The 16,636-nt window shown below is 40.2% G+C and overlaps 4 protein-coding genes across 12 annotated transcripts in view; 2 read left to right on the top strand and 2 right to left on the bottom strand.

Annotated features, from left to right (window-relative positions):
* Positions 1 to 11,342, bottom strand: part of LOC105685019 (myocyte-specific enhancer factor 2) — a 24,383-nt gene extending 13,041 nt beyond the window's left edge. For 2 of the 4 annotated variants that reach the window (XM_012398806.4, XM_012398813.4), the window contains exon 1: positions 9,731 to 10,516. The gene's annotated coding sequence lies outside the window, so the exon portion shown is untranslated. Of the gene's footprint in view, positions 1 to 9,730; positions 10,521 to 11,182 lie in introns of those variants that run through there. The other 2 variants (XM_048658743.1, XM_012398814.4) reach the window with 2 other exon arrangements.
* On the top strand, positions 9,462 to 12,910 carry LOC105685021 (protein mono-ADP-ribosyltransferase PARP16). 4 transcript variants are annotated; one of them, XM_012398819.4, is made up of 7 exons: positions 9,462 to 9,704; positions 11,200 to 11,539; positions 11,602 to 11,757; positions 11,841 to 12,050; positions 12,122 to 12,287; positions 12,373 to 12,505; positions 12,583 to 12,910. In XM_012398819.4, exons 2-7 carry the CDS (start codon positions 11,201 to 11,203, stop codon positions 12,740 to 12,742), a joined length of 1,164 nt encoding a protein of 387 aa, XP_012254242.1. In that variant the 5' UTR covers positions 9,462 to 9,704; position 11,200; the 3' UTR covers positions 12,743 to 12,910. The 4 variants fall into 4 exon arrangements, with proteins under 4 accessions (XP_012254242.1, XP_012254240.1, XP_020707486.1 ...); XM_012398817.4 differs by lacking the exon at positions 9,462 to 9,704 and adding an exon at positions 9,721 to 9,844; XM_020851827.3 differs by lacking the exon at positions 9,462 to 9,704 and adding an exon at positions 10,606 to 10,744.
* Positions 12,502 to 16,473, bottom strand: LOC105685023 (vacuolar protein sorting-associated protein 26C). Of its 3 annotated transcripts, XM_048658747.1 has the most exons (8): positions 16,330 to 16,473; positions 16,041 to 16,202; positions 13,960 to 14,103; positions 13,488 to 13,883; positions 13,321 to 13,417; positions 13,102 to 13,227; positions 12,963 to 13,038; positions 12,704 to 12,832 (listed from the first exon to the last, which is right to left on the bottom strand). In XM_048658747.1, exons 2-8 carry the CDS (start codon positions 16,047 to 16,049, stop codon positions 12,760 to 12,762), a joined length of 921 nt encoding a protein of 306 aa, XP_048514704.1. In that variant the 5' UTR covers positions 16,050 to 16,202; positions 16,330 to 16,473; the 3' UTR covers positions 12,704 to 12,759. The 3 variants fall into 3 exon arrangements, with proteins under 3 accessions (XP_012254246.2, XP_048514704.1, XP_048514703.1); XM_012398823.4 differs by lacking the exons at positions 12,704 to 12,832; positions 16,041 to 16,202; positions 16,330 to 16,473 and adding exons at positions 12,502 to 12,538; positions 14,178 to 14,403; XM_048658746.1 differs by lacking the exons at positions 16,041 to 16,202; positions 16,330 to 16,473 and adding an exon at positions 14,178 to 14,501.
* Positions 14,469 to 16,636, top strand: LOC105685020 (G2/mitotic-specific cyclin-B1). The gene is made up of 5 exons (XM_012398815.4): positions 14,469 to 14,610; positions 15,039 to 15,650; positions 15,730 to 15,969; positions 16,053 to 16,171; positions 16,251 to 16,636. Exons 1-5 carry the CDS (start codon positions 14,575 to 14,577, stop codon positions 16,510 to 16,512), a joined length of 1,269 nt encoding a protein of 422 aa, XP_012254238.2. The 5' UTR covers positions 14,469 to 14,574; the 3' UTR covers positions 16,513 to 16,636.

The following is a 16,636-nucleotide window of genomic DNA, read 5'->3' as shown; positions in this document are numbered from 1 at the left end:
GAATCGATCCCCGTAACGCTGCACTCTAGGCTCTATACGTTTTTGCATATAACGTTCGCATTTTTGTTCATTGTTCACCCGCAGCTACTGTAGTTGTCGAGGTAATTCTACCCACCGTATAACGTTATACGACGCGACGATTCGAAAAAGATAGAGAAAAAATCAACGGTGAATTATTTTTTTTCATTTTATTTTTTCATTCATTTCATTTTGTTGATAATTTTTAATACACGCGGATATGTGTTGCTGCAGGTATTCCGGTAACTCGGGTACATAGCGCTGTACGCACATATATAGGTACGTGCCTAGGGTATACATAAGTACAGTACATACAATGGCCATTAGACACTTGTGAATTTGAATTTTTTCTCGCTTTCCCTTTATATATATCTCTCTTTCTAATATATAAATTATTCTACATACCACCCCTGAGCTATGACCCGTGAACTATGACCTGAACCTGTCGGTGATTATCTGGTGTAGTGCACAAGAGATCGAGATAGAAATAATAGAGAAGGATGGAAATTGAAATGGAGATCTGCGACAGCGTCACTTATAATACATACCGCATAGGCGAAGGTACGTACATAGGATCCGCGCATACGTGCACCTATATACACCTATTAGCGAATGACGCGCGCGGCTCGACTGCGCCGTTCGGTATAGAATAGATGAAATTATCGGAATTGCAATTATCCGACAATTAAGAACGACCCGACTACATATAGCCCGACTGCACCGCTTTTGCATTCGGGTGAGATGCGATTGTTATTTATTTATTCATTTCTCCCTCCCTTCCTATTTCTCGTACGCCCAGGTAGTACGGTAAACGGAGGTACACGGGTACAACCCATTGACCGATTTCACTCCGCGTTCCCTGGTCCGCGGATCGAGAACGATCGACCGATCGATCGATCTCTTTTTCCCGTGCCGTCCGATTTTTTCAACACGTCAGAATCGAATGCACGCGTGTACGTGTCTCTCACGTTAAATGGACGTACGATTCTCGATTCGATTCGGCACGCGCCACTCAATAAATCTGTCCGCAGCCGAGTACCTCCCGTGCAGTATAGTTTGAAAGAAAAAGAACGAGAGCTGCGGGCGGGCAGAAGAAGGAATTATAGAGAAGTAGGATGAGTGGAGTGCGACGAGGAGGGGGAGAGGGAGGAGATAGAGGAGGAAACTTGCAGCATGTGCAGGCGCGTGCTGCACCCGGTCCAGGAGGTCAGAAACCAAAGCAACCCGCAAGGAATTACGCCCGATGTGCACCGTACCGCGATACCGGAGAGTGCAGCAGCCGCACGCCGAACTCCCCCGCCACCTTTCTTACCCCCGTTTCTTCTTGATTTTGGATTCTTTTAGTTCTTGTAACTCCGATTTCCTCGCCGGTGTTACTTTTTGTCCGATATTTATTTAATTTCTGATCTTATACGCCGATTATCCGCGACCACGTAAGTTGAGCGAAAATTTGAGAGCTTTTGCTATTTCGATATCTCGAGGGGAAAGAATCGTAGCTCAATTCGGACAACGGTTTCGCGTTCCTGGGGTCAAAATACACAAGGAAAGTGCCATACGAGCAATTTTTAAAAATAAAAATTTTTGCCCAAAATTTGAAAATTTTCCAAGGGGTACCCCTTTGGATTTTTTCAAATTTTGACCAAAAATTTTTAATTTTTAAAATTGCTCGTATGGCACTTTCCTTATGTATTTTGACCCCAGGAACGCGAAACCGTTGTCCGAATTGAGCTACGATTTTTTCCCTTCGAGATATCCTCAAATTTATGCCAAAAATCGCGAAAAATCGCGGAATAATGGGGATAACTCGGTCATTTTTGCAGATAGATCAATTTTTCTTTCGGATTCGGATTCCTGAGCTGAAATTACATCGAGATAGACTAGAAAATCAATTTTTTATTTTTGACCCCGAAAAGCTGAAAATTGGCGATAACTCGGTCAATATCAGAGATAGGTCAATTTTTCTTCCAGATTCGGATTCCTCAGGCCAAAATACGTCAGAAAAGTGTAATACAACCAATTTTTAAACTACTTTACTTTTGGCCCAAAAATTCATTTTTTTTTTTGGCTTTTCAAGGGTAATCTCACGTGTAATCAGCTCAGGAATCCAAATCTGAAAGCCAAAATCATCTACTCGTGCAATCGATCCAGTAATCATCAATTATTCGCTGTTGGGAGCAAAAAAATTAAGACACGATGGGTCGAAATATTCGAATTTCTCAATTCACCAGCAAACCCGAGCTTTGCTGGAGTCAGCGTAGCCAGCAGCGTAGCGCTTTGTTGTGAGACGTCACCTTCAGGGCTGAGCAGAGGTGACACCCCAAAACAAACCGCGCGCCCGTGGCTACCTGACTCCAGTTGTAAGCTCGGGTTTGCTGGTGAATTGAGAAAGACGAATATTTCGACCCATCACGTCTTAATTTTTCTGCTTCCAACAGCGAATAATTGATGATTACTCGATCGATTACATGATTAAATGATTTTGACTTCCAGATTTGGATTCCTGAGGTCAAAATACGTGATAAAAGTGTCATTTAATCAATTTTAAAAAATAAAAAAATTTGCCCAAAATTTGAAAATTGTCCAAGGGATACCCCTTAGATTTTTTTCAATTTTGGGGTCAAAAATAAACATTTTCTCTCGGGTTTCAATGCTATTCTTAGGTATTTTATCCCGAGGAGTTCGAATCCAAAAGCCAAATTGATCTATCTACAAAATTGATCGAGTTATCGCCAATTTATCGCACGAAAATGTGAAAAATCAAGGATATCTGGGTGAAAAAAATTCGCAGCTGATTTTGGTCGACGGATTGGTGTTCCTGGGGTCAAAAAGCGTTCGAAAAGTGTCCTGCGATCGTTTTTAAAAATACTTTATCTTTGCGCTAAAATTTGAAAAAATCTAAAGGGGAATAACGCTAACTAAATCGACAGCAAAGTGCTCCTACAAATGAAAACTGAGGGCTTCATCCATCTGTTTCTTAGCCCTCGATATCCTTCACATAATATCGCTTCGCAGATAGGTAGATTTTACATATTGAGTTTGAAAACTACAAGGGAAGGCGAAGCACCGTCGTTCCTTCCAAGATGCTAAATATATCCCAAAGTAGCTCGACAGCGGCTGCTGGTGTTGCGGCAATGCAGCAGCAGCAGCAGCAGCAGCAGCAGCAGCAGCAGCAGCAGCAGCAGTTGGAAAGTATCGAGACCAGGGGGACCGTAGGATGATGATGAAGATGAAAATGATGAAGATATAAACGAAGATAGTAGGGAAAAGGAGAAGATTCGTCCACACGCATGCACGTGGTGTACGAGCGCCATCGGCGTCGGGAGAATACTGAAAAAAAATAAGAGAAGTACGAGGAGGAGGAAGAAGAAGCGCACGTAGAGTGTGTTTCGGTTTAAAAAGTTGAAGTTGAAGTTGAGCAGCATCGCCAGCTACAGCCCTACCAGCAGCCGCCAGAAATCGGAGCACGTGCTCGTAGCAAATGACGTGTGCGACTTCCCTCTCCCCCGCCTAGCTCCTCTTCTTCTTCTTCTTCTCTCTCTCTCTCTCTCTCTCTCTCTCTCTCTCTCTCTCTCTCTCTCTCTCTCTCTCTCTCTCCATCTCTCTCTCTCTCTCTCTCTCTCTCTCTCTCTCTCTCTCTCTCTCTCTCTCTCTCTCTCTCTCTCTCTCTCTCTCTCTCTCTCTCTCTCTCTCTCTCTCTCTCTCTCTCTCTCTCTCTCTCTCTCTCTCTCTCTTTATAAACCAAGAGCCAGGAGGAACGGCGCAGCTGCCCCCGGCGTCGCGGCGCAAAGCGTCGCGGTCCCTCGTATGCTCGGGCTCTCGCGTTTCAGCAGTGTGACCATCAATTTATTCGAGTCAGAAAACGCGCGAGCGCGCACGCCTGCCCGAGACTTTATAGAATGTATCCCGCACGCACACCGAATACTGACGAATAAAAAAATCAAAGAAAACAAACAAATTATTATGATAATAAAAAGGGAAGAGAATCGCGTACGACTACGATTGAGAATCGTGTAAAAATTTCAAAAATTATCGATGGCCGAAAAGACATTATACGATGGACAGAAAAGAGATCGTATAATGTACGGTGTATACTGTGGGATAAGAGATGAAAAAGAATGAAGATCTTCGATACGTGTGACGAAACTTTGGGTACGATTATTTCATACAAACGTCCGTTGTCCTTATCCCTGTGTCGACTACTAACTGATCTTTCTCAGTAGGAGGTTTTAAAGCACATGTTGGGGCCACGTGTGGGGTAACGGTGGCCAGCGTACCTATAGAGATTGTTTCTCTTCCTTCTCTCGAGTCTCATCTAGGGGTTAGACCGTAGTAAAATATACACGAGTACAGAGTGCGCCGATATGCGCTTCTCTGGACGATATACATATATAAGTTTTCATTTCTAGACATCGGACGGTATCGTCTTATCCTCTTCCTTCCCTTCCTCCTGTTCTCAGTTTCCTTCCTCTGGTACGTGCATCTGCATCCACAAGGGGCGACAGACTTCGTCGTCGTGCGACGAGATTCTCCGCATTTTCTTCGGTTTCGTCTGCCTCTCTCATCCGCCCTCCGCCCTCCGCCCTCCGCCCTCCTCACCCTCTTCCTTTGTCGCTTTCGTCGTCATCTTCGCGGGTGGATCTTTTAGAAATTCATCCTGAAAAAATGTTCGTCAAACGGACCGGTGAATAAAATAACACGGCGAACGTTGTTTTTCCGATACACAAAAGCTGGCGGCAAAAGGACCCGAGTCGGCCATCGATAATTTTTTCTTCGTATACGGTTGAATTTTCGATCCTCTTCTTCGGATAATTATTTTTTTCATCGTTATTATATTCTTATTGTTTTTCATACCGTGGACGTTTTTGTTGTTCTCTTCCCCCTGCGGTTTTTCAAAAAATTTCCTCCCTCCTCGCTCTCCTTCTCTCCCTCGGTTTTGAAACGTGACACCGGTGATCCGTGTGCAGGAGGAGATGACTGCGACGCTGTGCCAGGCTGGCGAGAGAGAAGAAAAACAACTCTGCGGCATACAAGTTTAGCGAGTAGAGGTAGAGGTAGAGCAGAGTAGAGTAGAGTTAGCATAGAGAGCGAGCGAGGGGGTATACAGTATGTGGGGGGTTGAGACAGCTGTTGGGCGCGTGCGGCGTCGAACCTTTTAAGGCGCGATCACCGCGGACGCCCGGCGTCGCGGCGTCCGTCCTCCCTCTTTCTCCCTTCATCTCGGACCCCGCACCGAGACTTTGAGCTTCGGCTTCTCCTTCGTCGCGTCGTCGTCTCCTTCTTCATCTTCTTCTCTGCTTCTCTTTATCCGTCTTCTTTCCCCTCGTCCCACTTTTACACCGCGATCGGTTCGCGTTCGACCTCCTCCGCGTCACGCGCACCCCTCCGCTCCTTTCCTTTTCCATTTTTCTATTCCTCCTTTCCTCCTCTCCGTCTTAATCTTCCTTTTGTCTTCGCTCGTTTTCCATCTTTTTCCTTCTCGCTCACTCTTTTTGGCCTATCGCGACAAACTTCTCTGTAGCGGTCGCTAGCCCTGGCGGGACCCAGAGATCGACGTACGCCGCGGCACTTGGTTGTCAAATATCGCTCGGTTTCGGTTTCTCTGAAAAACTTCATCCTCCAAAGATCCTTTTGATATTCCATAAAAATCAGTTATATGCCCGACGCGCAACCTGCGCAACGCTAAAAATCTCGACATCACCGATGCACGATCGATTTTACAATTCGCTGATTATCTGAAACTAGATTCGTGTTTATAAATCGTTGCATGCGGTACATTGAAACATCGAATCACCTCCTCCGTTTAATTTCATTGAAATCTTCCCTCGGATTATTTTGTTGTATTGTTTCTTCTCAACCGTATTACGCTCGTTTTCCGATGTTCCGTTTCCTCCATTTTTAAATTTGTAGTTTACTTACTTTTTTCTCTATTATTGAATCTAATTTCTCCACCTAGTCGCCGATACCGCTGAGGGGTAGTTCGGTACATCACCTATACGGATAGAGGCAAAGCCATCGAAGGATTGTTTTCCACCTTGCCATGGTAACGATCATGGCCACCCATAATCGATAAAGACGCGGTATGCCCGAGGGGTGGGCGAGACCGTGACGCACGAACCAGCTAAGGCACGTGGTCCTGTCGCCACGTGCCACGCGGTGATGGCGGTTATTTTACTTCTCCTTAGATTTTTTGTAGATTCATCTTTGCATTTACCTATGATACACTTTTATGGCGATTTAGTTTTTAAACTTTCCCTCCCATCCCGCTGCTTTTCGTCACTTTTTCTCACCCACTCTCGCATCGCCGATGAGATCTGTATTAGAGATCGCAATTTAATATAACAGTGAATAAAGTATAATATGTAATAAAACGAACGAGGTCACGCGAAGGGAGAACTCAAAGTCAAAGAAAAACCATAAAGATTCTTTCTTCTTCTTTTCTCTTCTTTGGCTGAATATGAATTTTTCTATGGTTTCACATTTCAACAGATTTCCTTCTTTACAACCCCCAGGTACGACTCGCATTAATTTCTTTATAGTGTAGGAAAGTATATACATTCATATTATGTATTATAATATTATATTACATGAGAATTTGAATGCAAAATTTTCTCGAATTATATATCCCGTGTACGACGAATACGCTGTACATGTATACTTGTGTATATAATACAATTGAAATATCATATTGAATAAATGATGAATACCAGAAGTTTCTAATGGGAAATATATACCCGTATATGATGGCTGTATACTATAGTATATATCTATAATCTATATATTGTTTTAACAGAGGATTCGAAAATGCTATTTAATAATTACGTAACGATTTCATACACTACGTACGTACTACCTGTATCACGATATAAAACGTTGCAGGTAGAGAAACAAACCTGCATATCCAACATAAAGCGACATCTTTTGTTACGCGTTAATATTCACAATTATAATTATAATTATTATCGCATTTATTATTATTGTACCATCGATGAGAAACCGTTTCACAATGCAACCGAGCGAAATTTAAAAAAATTACCAAAAAAGATAAATGATCGATGAGTTACTTTTCTAACAATTAATATATTAATAATACAACATAATCCTCATCCAGTCCCCGCATGGGTAACTGTATAATTGTAAGTAGGGGATGAGAAAAATGAAATAAAACCTAAACAAAAACGAAGCATAAATAAATAAAAAAAGATAAATAAATAGATAAGAAAGAGAGAAGAAAAACTATAGAAAGAGAAAAAGTAAAAAAAAAGAGGTGGAAAAGCAGAATAAGAAGAAGAAAAAGGTCCTGCAATGATGCGTCGCGTGTCAAATGTCACGGGCAGATATTCACGGGTGGCAACAGCACTGGATGTTGTATATTGCGCGGTAAAGGAAAGAAAAAATAAAATAAAATAATAAAAAACAAATCCAAAAAGTCATAAGAGAGGGAAAAAAATTTCAGAATACGAATACACGGATAAAAGGAGAAGAAAAAAGTAGCATCAATTTGCTCAGCGCACGTTAAAAATTTAGATAACGTGTAACGACGAATGTGCCACGCGTGGATAATCAAAATCGAGATCCTTTCTTTTTCTTCAACTTTATTTTTCTTGTTTAGTTATTTATTTCATTTTCTTTTCGCTAGTCATTGTAAACTTTGGTGTTGTATTTTATTCTTATTTATTCCATTCTGTAGCGACATATGCAGAGCAACGAGAAGAAAGATGGATATGGGTGACGGTAGCAGGGATTCTTTTTTTCTCTTCTTCATTTTTTGCCATTGTTACGACTTATGGAATATATAGGTGGGCAGGTAGCCTACCTACCTATTATTATTCGTTATCAGGAACGATCGTCGTCAAGGTCTAGGTTTTGTGCGGGAAAGAAAATTTTTTTTTTCAAAAACGAACATAAAAAAGAAATCAAATACAATAAATAACGAAAATAAGAATAAAGGAGAAGTCAAAGATTCGCAGTAGTATTACATGCCGGCGACGAAAGTGATAATTTCATTTTGATAACGAAGAACGTTTTCTCGCTTTAGATTTTTAATTCGCGGGATGCAGTTTTTTACGTATTCAGTGATCTTTTTATTCATTTTTTCTTCTTCATTGCAGTATCGTTTTCTTATTTTAATCAGTTTTATAATGAGTTAATTTATTTATTTATTTGTTTTTCTTTTTTTTCCTCATTTCTTTTTTTCTTTTATTTATTACGTAACTTAATATTTCGCATGCAATACACAAAATATTGATAAATGAGCGAGTATTTTTTTCTCTTTCTTTTCTGAAACGTTGATTGTGACATTATTCTTTCAGTGCTTTCAGCTACGAAAAATATGTTAATAATTTGAATATACTCATTATTCTGGTTATTAGATTTTCAAACTTCCTGATGTTATTAATGTCGGTAAGATTAGAAAACTGTTTTACGACCGCAGGGTAACGATTCGAATATCTTCCTTATCGCCGGTTGTTTGTTACAAACAAAAGACAAACAAACAAGGAGAAAAATAAATAAAGTCTCTCTAGGTGGCGACAGCGATCAACTTAGACATTTAAAAGTTAAATGAAAAAACGGAGACAAAAATTAACCTTTAAGCAAAAAAAAATTATAAATCAATTAATCAATTAATTCATAAAACTGGAAATCTTTTCAACATTGAAATGAGAAGAATTTGCAATTTCAAATACCTCTGAGGATAAGTTATAATCTGCTAGTTATAATTTTTCGATCAATTATTCATTTCATTTTTACGATTTCGGTGGCAACCTTCACAAGTGGTAAATATGAATACAAGTTTGTCTTCAATATTTACAGTCATGCGACAACAAAATTGGTAAATTCTGCCAAATCAAATGATGATGATAATAATGATGATAACAATAATCACAACAATATCAATAACAATAATGTGTCCATAATAACTTAGCTACCAAATTTTCCACGAACCAAATGATTGCAAGACTTTTCAAACATTAGGCACGACGAAATCTCATTTTTGTTCCATCTACTCCAAATAATTGATAAGACACTGCGAATAATTCTTAAAAAAGTTACAACGGAGAGATGTTGTTCGAAATATTATCGTTAGATGAACTCGAACTCAGTCAAGAGTTAAAACAGTAGTATCGCTCTTCATTCTTTACTATGCCTTCTTCGATAGAGATTGACATTATTCACAGACTAGAATCGCAATGGTCGGTGGAGTCTGTGGAGTCTTACACATGGGCTGGTAGTCTTTGGAGTATCCAAATACAAAAATTGCTCTAAAATTTCTACTTCAACGGCAATGGATATAATTTGCAAAGTATAATTGCAACAGGTTGAAAATTTTTGTGAGATGTAAAGCTAACGACATGGGAAAGAGTGAACAAAATTTCACTTTTCTTTCTCCAACAACAAGGGAGATGAGTATTACTACATTTGTTGTTTTTTTGTTTTCCAAAAAGGGAACTCAATGTCATAGGTGGTTGTATGTGTTAAAAGCGAAGGCCATTTGGTGTTCGTATGAGAAACATACCGTTGGTTTGTGGTGTGCCGTGTTTCGGTATTAAAAAGAGGTGGTAATACGAAGGAGCCTGCCTTTAAGTGTAGAAGAAAAATAAGAAGGAGAAGGGAGGAGGAGCAGCTAGCAGCTAGCAGCAGCATCGAAGATCGCGCTTGTAAATAAATGATCGATGAATAAATAAGCGGTCAGTATTTAATAAAATGTACTCACGGTTATTGGTAGATACGGTTTTGTGTTTCCAATTCCTTTGACACGGGTATTTGATTCGCTGGTGTTCACAAAAAATCTTCTTTGATACATCAGATTGTTATTTCACTCGATACGGTAACATTACTTTCTGTATATTATTATACGTTAGACAACAGGGTAACGAACAAAAAAAAAAAAAACCATTAAAGTAGCAGCAGTAGGAGCAGCAGTAGCAGCAACGAGTTTGATCAAAACCACAATTTTCATGACGTCATCGGGCGCGGGGCATGCGCAATTTGTTTTCGGTGATTTTCCACGTATGTAGATCGTACACCACGTGCAAAAAATATATATCGTCAACTAGCCTACATAGCTGTTATTAGAAAACAATTATCGCCGTTTGGTGCATTATTTTATTACGCGGTTTATCGAATATACGATATACTTTACGGCCGAAAACCACCGCACTCACTTCCATACACTCCCACTTGTTAAGTGACGTCCACTGACGTCACCGATAGTTTACCTTGAACGCATGACATTGAGCAACACTGCAGCCAACTGATCGAATATCAATTCGTTTTATTTTGTACGTAGTACACGAAACGGGATACTGTACCGAGAGAAACCAAAACAAACTGCAACAGCAACAACAACCACCTTATCAATTATCCGATGTATTTACTTCCCGACGAACAGCGCTCTTTTGCTGAACAATCGTAACCGAACACCAAATTTTCGTTTACAGATATTATGACTCCTCTAACTGAGCATTGTTGTTTTTTGATTACGTCTCCGGCTCTGTTTCACGCTCCCGAATACGCGGTTAAACCACTTGCAATTTTCGATCTTGGGAATTTATTTGCCAACGGCTGCCCTGCCGGCTAGAGAATTCACGAAATGGCGACAGTCCCCGTACTCGGCGCAAGTCGGACTGCGCACTTAATTTCAAATCCGCTACGTACTTCGCGCGACACTATCGATTATCGATAACCGATGCAGACGACCACAGTTACACGGGACAACGTCGGGGTGGTAATTTATTATTATTTGTATAATTAAAGATAAGATAATGAATATTTTTAATTTCTGAGTAAGCGACAAAATAAGATCGGCAAAACAACGACTCGACAGCATGATATTTGAGGCGAATGTCGATTGTTAAAATTGATACCTGAACAGAGCTACGTGAATAACTTTTGGATTAAATATGTCATCGCAGACTCTGAATTAAATTTTTCGTAATCAGGATTTCAGTAGAGATCATCTCCGCGATCAGCTCTTATAATTGAAAACGGAGACGGTGAAATTTTTGTTGAACACATCCTGAGTTATTTACTACCGCATGTGGCTGTCAGCTGGAGGTTAGATGATCTCTTTTTTGATGAACTCTTACCGCCCAGAAAGTTTTCACAATCATTCCTCGTATCATTTATAAATTTTTAAAAAAACACTAAAATGTTGGAGACTTACCTAATGGGGGTCCACAGAATGGCTAATCTTGAGGATACGCAGCGCCGTTTCCCTTCGTGCAGCAAAGATGGAATGAGGACTAAAGAAAATCTTGACCTGGAGGATGATGGAAGTTCAACGAGTCGTTTGAGTTTTGACCCCCTGAGTATACCGCGGTCACTGGGATCCCTGAATCCCCAAGAGACACCGGAGAGGAAAGTAGCCGCTCTAAAGACCCTCTTGGAAACAGACCTTGTTGGTGCAGATGTAAAGTGGTCGCTATTTGTCGCAGCATCTCATAGCTACAGATATGACTCCTGCATTAAACCATTTCCACCAATGTATATCAAAAATGAATGCAAAGATATCGATGCTTTGGTACGTAAAACTTGTCCATAACTGCTTGCAATGATTAACGATGTATTAATTTATATATTCAGAGAGAAACTATAGAGAGAGTACCACCTTTTATGATAATATTACACGAACTGCGCAAGCCAGAAGTCTACCAAAATTTTGCAGATGCAGTAGATCTGTTGTACTGGGTTTTAGTGAGGCTGCGAGATCCCATTATTAAGAGCGTCAACAAAGATTGCGTGAGTTCCTTTTTTGAGCAATTATTGGGCTATAATCCAATTCAATGATCACTGTGTAACGTGGGTGGGTATTACCAAAATAGTATGAATCGGTGCTGAGACGTGTTCCCTCCGAAATGTCAGTTGCGGCACCTAATCTGATATTCCAAGTAGCCAGCGCAAAACATTCACCCTCTGAGGAACGGTGGAAGGTAACTTCCCACAGACACACGACGTTCTATGCCTATCATGGTAGTCGCCTCGAGAATTTTCATTCCATAATTCATCATGGCCTGCAGCAAAGCATGTGCAAGGTATGGAGATTTTCAAGCAATCGAATCGACTATTGCCAACGACTTTATCTTGGCATACGTTATCTCTGCAGAAATGTATGTTTGGAAAAGGGGTGTACTTGTCCAGTGAATTGGGAGTCAGTCTGCCTTACAGTCCCATGGGTTATGGATGGGGAGCTAGCGTCCTCGGAAGCGAATTAAGTTGTATCGCGTTGTGTGAATTAATAAATCATCCAGATGTGAAACGAGGTGACTCAGGTAGGACATTATTGTGAAGCACTCGTTACTGTTCATCTCATTCATGACATGCTTGATGATCTGGACGAATGTTTTTCATTTTCAGGAGATGCTGCGTCGAACACCAGGACCGATACAATCGGTGGAACTGTACCTGATAAGTACTATCTTCTGATAAACAGTGACTTGGTTCGAGTAAGGTACTTGCTGGTCTACTGCCAGGATTTGTCCTCTTCAAGGTAAGGGAATTTCAAGCATCTATGTTTTCATATCTGTGAAGATATGCAATCGTTGTGATTAATTATTATCTTTTCAGAGATAAAGATAGACGAGGGCTGATTGGATGGTTCAAGAGACATAAGCTCCTTACTTTTGTAATCGGTTACGTTGTGCTCTTGGCTTCTGTTGGATTGAGTCATAATAAGTACGTTGAAAAGTACTATCGATCATTTATACAAAAAGTTGGATTCCAGTAAACAAAATTTGAAGACGATTAATTCTTAATCAAGTGTTCAAAGTTTTTTAGGAAAGTCCCCACCAAGATGTCATTTAGCTCCTCTCTTTTACTTTAATATGTATGTACAAATTAAATTCCAGATTTGATATATGGTGATTAAATAAAAGAACTGAATTATTTAGGAAAATAATGTCCAATTTTTTTATCAACCACCAGTTATTCTCAAAACTTACTAGTACCTGCTAAGAGTTATAGGAAAGTTTTCAGTAACAAGATAATCGTCCTCGAATACTACGATGAGATTGACTTCAAACTCTGTAAGTAGAAAAGCCGAATTAGAAAATTTCATAGACCTACGAATTTCTTGCTTGAACTTACCAACTTTGAAGTTGCTTGTATTTAGTGTTGGGCAAGTAAAGAGGCGTGGAAATATCATATGTATTGGTATTGCCAGCCCTGTACAGACATTTCCTTCTCCAATTTGGATATTTTGGATCTCCGTAGCTGTAGTAATAAATATAGAAACTGAATTAACATCAGCACCAAAGCTGACCCCAAGATTGAATTTAAAAAATCACTGAACCAATTTTTGATTACCGTCTCTAGAGTAGCCCTCTGCACACCCGCAAGTTTCTACCCGGACTAACTGTAGCTCAACGGACTTAATAGGAACTTGGCAATACTCGATAACGACCTGTTAAAAAATATTCGTATATGTTAGAATTGTATGACTGCCTGTTGTAGGAATTATTCATACCAATTACCTCTCCGGTCAGAGGCTGCGATAGTTTACAGAAGACGGAGTCTAGTCTGCCAGAAATCAGAAATTTCGGGATCATGGTCCGTTCCCTGACATTCTGCAAAGATTCTGGTGTTATTTTATAGAATACTATTTTGGAATGTGCTTTTTGAAGATTGGAATTATTTGGTTTATCCTCTATGATGAATTCCAGTGACTTGTTGACATCTTTAGCCAGAAAACTTCGCTTTATGTCGCATCGGACGAGGTACTGGATGCTGACAAAAACTCCGTGATAAGTTTCGTAAAGAGGTTTGTTTCCCCGAGGTTTCAATGGCAGCTCGAAAGGTATCTCGGTTTTTCCACTTGGGATTTTACCTGATGGTGCCACATCCAAGGTATATTGAATCAATTGAATCGGCTGTGTTAAAAAAAAAATTGGTTGTCAATTTTTACCAGAGGCAAATGAAGGAAATCTGGAACGTAAGGATGCAAACCTTGACAGAGTTGTAAAATGCCTCAAATATTCCAACATTTTTTGAGCTCAGCTGAAGATTCACGGAGCCCTCCATCGTGAGGAAAATCCCATCATGTTTCACGTCGGAATTGCATTTCAACAGAATTATCCCGGCTACGATATCCTGAAACATGGACGGGGAATTCAAAATTATAAAAGCTATGAGTTTAACCTATGTTGCTTGTCATATTGCCTGACCCCTTCGTGGTAAATCTTATTCGCTCTCTTCAGTTTAATATCCAGATTAATAGCCATGATTCGTGTCGAAAATCATCTGTAAACGTCGTGTGAAAACCCGTTGTCAACACTATTTTCGTTAAGTAGATATTTTTAACAAGTGTTTTGACAATCATTCCGCAATAGTTGATAATATAATACAGTTGATTAGCGGACCTGCGATCTGCGATTGTTGCATCGATAGTTTCCGTTGCATATGTTGCTGCGCTCGCCCTCTCGTTTCGAGGAAAGTAATGAATTTGAAACGACCCGCACATCTATCGGTGGGCAGTCGTCAGACAGTCGTTTCGAGTCATTTTCGGGATAAACAGCTCTTTCGAAAAATCACAACTCTGATATTTTAACACAAAATAGTTAAATGGCTATGGCGTCGAAAAGTCGCAGAGTTCTAATCGTAAGTTTAACACATTACCTATTTATTTTTCACCACGATTTACCGTCAGAATAATATTATAACACTCGAAAGCCGATTCTGGACGCCGTGATGTGAGGCCCGCCTGTAACGGTCGTTTCGCATCACACGGGGGAATTGAAATTTTATGGCTACGCCTCGGCCAAGGAGCATGAACAAACTTTACCCTTGAATTTTACTCCTGCTTTTCAGCTAATTTTACCTTCTACATTTATAGTCCTCACTGATTTTTTGACATACGTTCATTTAATTATTTGATTTTATTAGTTCTTCTCTGTTTTCCTTCATTTTTTTTCTCAACCGTCTAACAACAACGTCAACAGTTTTGTCCTTTTCATCACTAAAAGGGTATTTTGAAAAACAAAACTCGCCCTGAATTCAGGCTTTTTTTAAATGCAATATAATTGCAGACCACCGAGCGTCAGGAAAATGCGAAAATGGCAAAATCCAAGCCTATGGGAAGCATACCATCGCAAAGGGAGCCATTGGGTGAACTTGGGAATAATGTCAACACAGTGCGAGGTACCACCTTGGTCAGCAAAGTGAGCCCTCGAGTTGGTGCGTTGAGGAAGCCTGGAGTTTACCCAGTGCTTTCAAAGCCAATCGATAAGCCAAATATCGTCGCACAAACTGTGTCTGAACCTCCTGTGGCAATTTCTACCAAACCTGTAATAATAAAGCCAGCCCATGTTCCTGTATGTGCGGAACAAGTTATACTTGGATCTGTCAAAATTGATGACTCGGAAACTGTGTCGTTTTCATCTGACCTTTTGGTGGAAGATATTGATTATGAGGACGGAGATAATCCACTACTTGTATCCATTTATACAAACGACATATACGCTCATCTTAGGAAACTTGAAAGAGAAACGTCTATAAACAAAAATTTCCTAGAGGGACATCGTATTACCCCTAACATGCGAAGTGTCCTGATAAATTGGCTTGTAGAAGTTCATCAGCAGTTTCATCTCACTCAAGAAACGCTTTATGTAACAGCTGGGGTCATTGACAGATTTTTACAGGTGAGATTTCGAATTAGTGTTGTTCACTTGATTCTTCTTTCATTCATTTTTAGTCAAAACTTTCTTATTTTTCCTACAGTCTTGCAGTTCCATTGATAAAAAACGGCTTCAGCTGGTTGGTGTAACGGCGATGGTTATAGCATGTAAATACGAAGAAATATGCATCCCGGAAATTAAAGATTTTGTTTACATGACGGATAATGCATATACGGTTGCTGAAATACTACAGATGGAAAAAAACATATTGCGGATTCTTAATTTTGCACTCGGCCGACCATTGCCTCTCCAATTTCTCAGGCGTTACAGCAAAGCAGGAAAGGTGAGGTGTTCTTTTTATTCAAATAACAGGACTTTGGTGGTTATCGTTAATTTCTTATCCACTTTTCTTACCTTCTTCATCAGGCTCTAGGCACTCATCATACAATGGCAAAATATTTCTTGGAACAGAGTTTGATCCACTATCAGATGTGCCACATTCCTCCAAGCCTCATTGCAGCGGCAGCATTGTATTTATCATTCACGTGAGTGTTCGTCGACAGCGCTTCTTGAAACCTGTTCGTATATTTCATTTATCATTTAATCGATATTATCACTAAACAGTTTATTTGGAATTGGGAATAATGCTGAGGAAGTCAAAAAGTCGGTCTGGACGCCAACTTTGGCTCATTATACTACCTACCGTGAAGATCAGGTGCTGCCAGTTGTTAGAGAAATGGCCTCAATGATCATAGCTGCCGAGACGAGTCGACATCAAGCAGTGAGAAATAAGTACATGCTGCCCAAGCATATGAAGATGAGTCTCCGGCCCGAGCTTAAATCCGAGACGATTCTGAAATTAGCAGCAGAAGAGAGAAAAGACTAGTAAAATGAACTAGTTTACAAAGTTGGAATGTCGGAAAAAAATTCTTAGAATAATTCTAGATAAAGGAGATGAGAAAGCTGGGTCCCGGGACCACCCCAAGAAAAACCGCAACTCGTTGAGCAGC

The sequence above is a fragment of the Athalia rosae genome, chromosome 7, assembly GCF_917208135.1.
Source record: "Athalia rosae chromosome 7, iyAthRosa1.1, whole genome shotgun sequence".
In the NCBI taxonomy this organism is placed as follows: Eukaryota; Metazoa; Arthropoda; class Insecta; order Hymenoptera; family Athaliidae; genus Athalia; species Athalia rosae.
This window is presented reverse-complemented; position numbering and strand designations above follow the sequence as displayed.

Excerpts from the sequence above, each read along its gene's own strand:
- LOC105685023 (XM_048658746.1), bottom strand. The coding sequence starts at position 14,234 with ATGGCTATTAATCTGGATATTAAACTGAAGAGAGCGAATAAGATTTAC. Across the intron at positions 13,418-13,487 it reads CGCAGCCTCTGACCGGAGAG|GTCGTTATCGAGTATTGCCA; the intron begins GTAATTGGTATG and ends ATTTTTTAACAG. Across the intron at positions 12,833-12,962 it reads TTTCCTATAACTCTTAGCAG|TAAAAGAGAGGAGCTAAATG; the intron begins GTACTAGTAAGT and ends TACATATTAAAG.
- LOC105685021 (XM_012398819.4), top strand. The coding sequence starts at position 11,201 with ATGGCTAATCTTGAGGATACGCAGCGCCGTTTCCCTTCGTGCAGCAAA. Across the intron at positions 12,288-12,372 it reads TGTGAAACGAGGTGACTCAG|GAGATGCTGCGTCGAACACC; the intron begins GTAGGACATTAT and ends TTTCATTTTCAG. Across the intron at positions 12,506-12,582 it reads CAGGATTTGTCCTCTTCAAG|AGATAAAGATAGACGAGGGC; the intron begins GTAAGGGAATTT and ends TTATCTTTTCAG.
- LOC105685020 (XM_012398815.4), top strand. The coding sequence starts at position 14,575 with ATGGCTATGGCGTCGAAAAGTCGCAGAGTTCTAATC. Across the intron at positions 14,611-15,038 it reads AAAGTCGCAGAGTTCTAATC|ACCACCGAGCGTCAGGAAAA; the intron begins GTAAGTTTAACA and ends ATATAATTGCAG. Across the intron at positions 16,172-16,250 it reads GCATTGTATTTATCATTCAC|TTTATTTGGAATTGGGAATA; the intron begins GTGAGTGTTCGT and ends ATCACTAAACAG.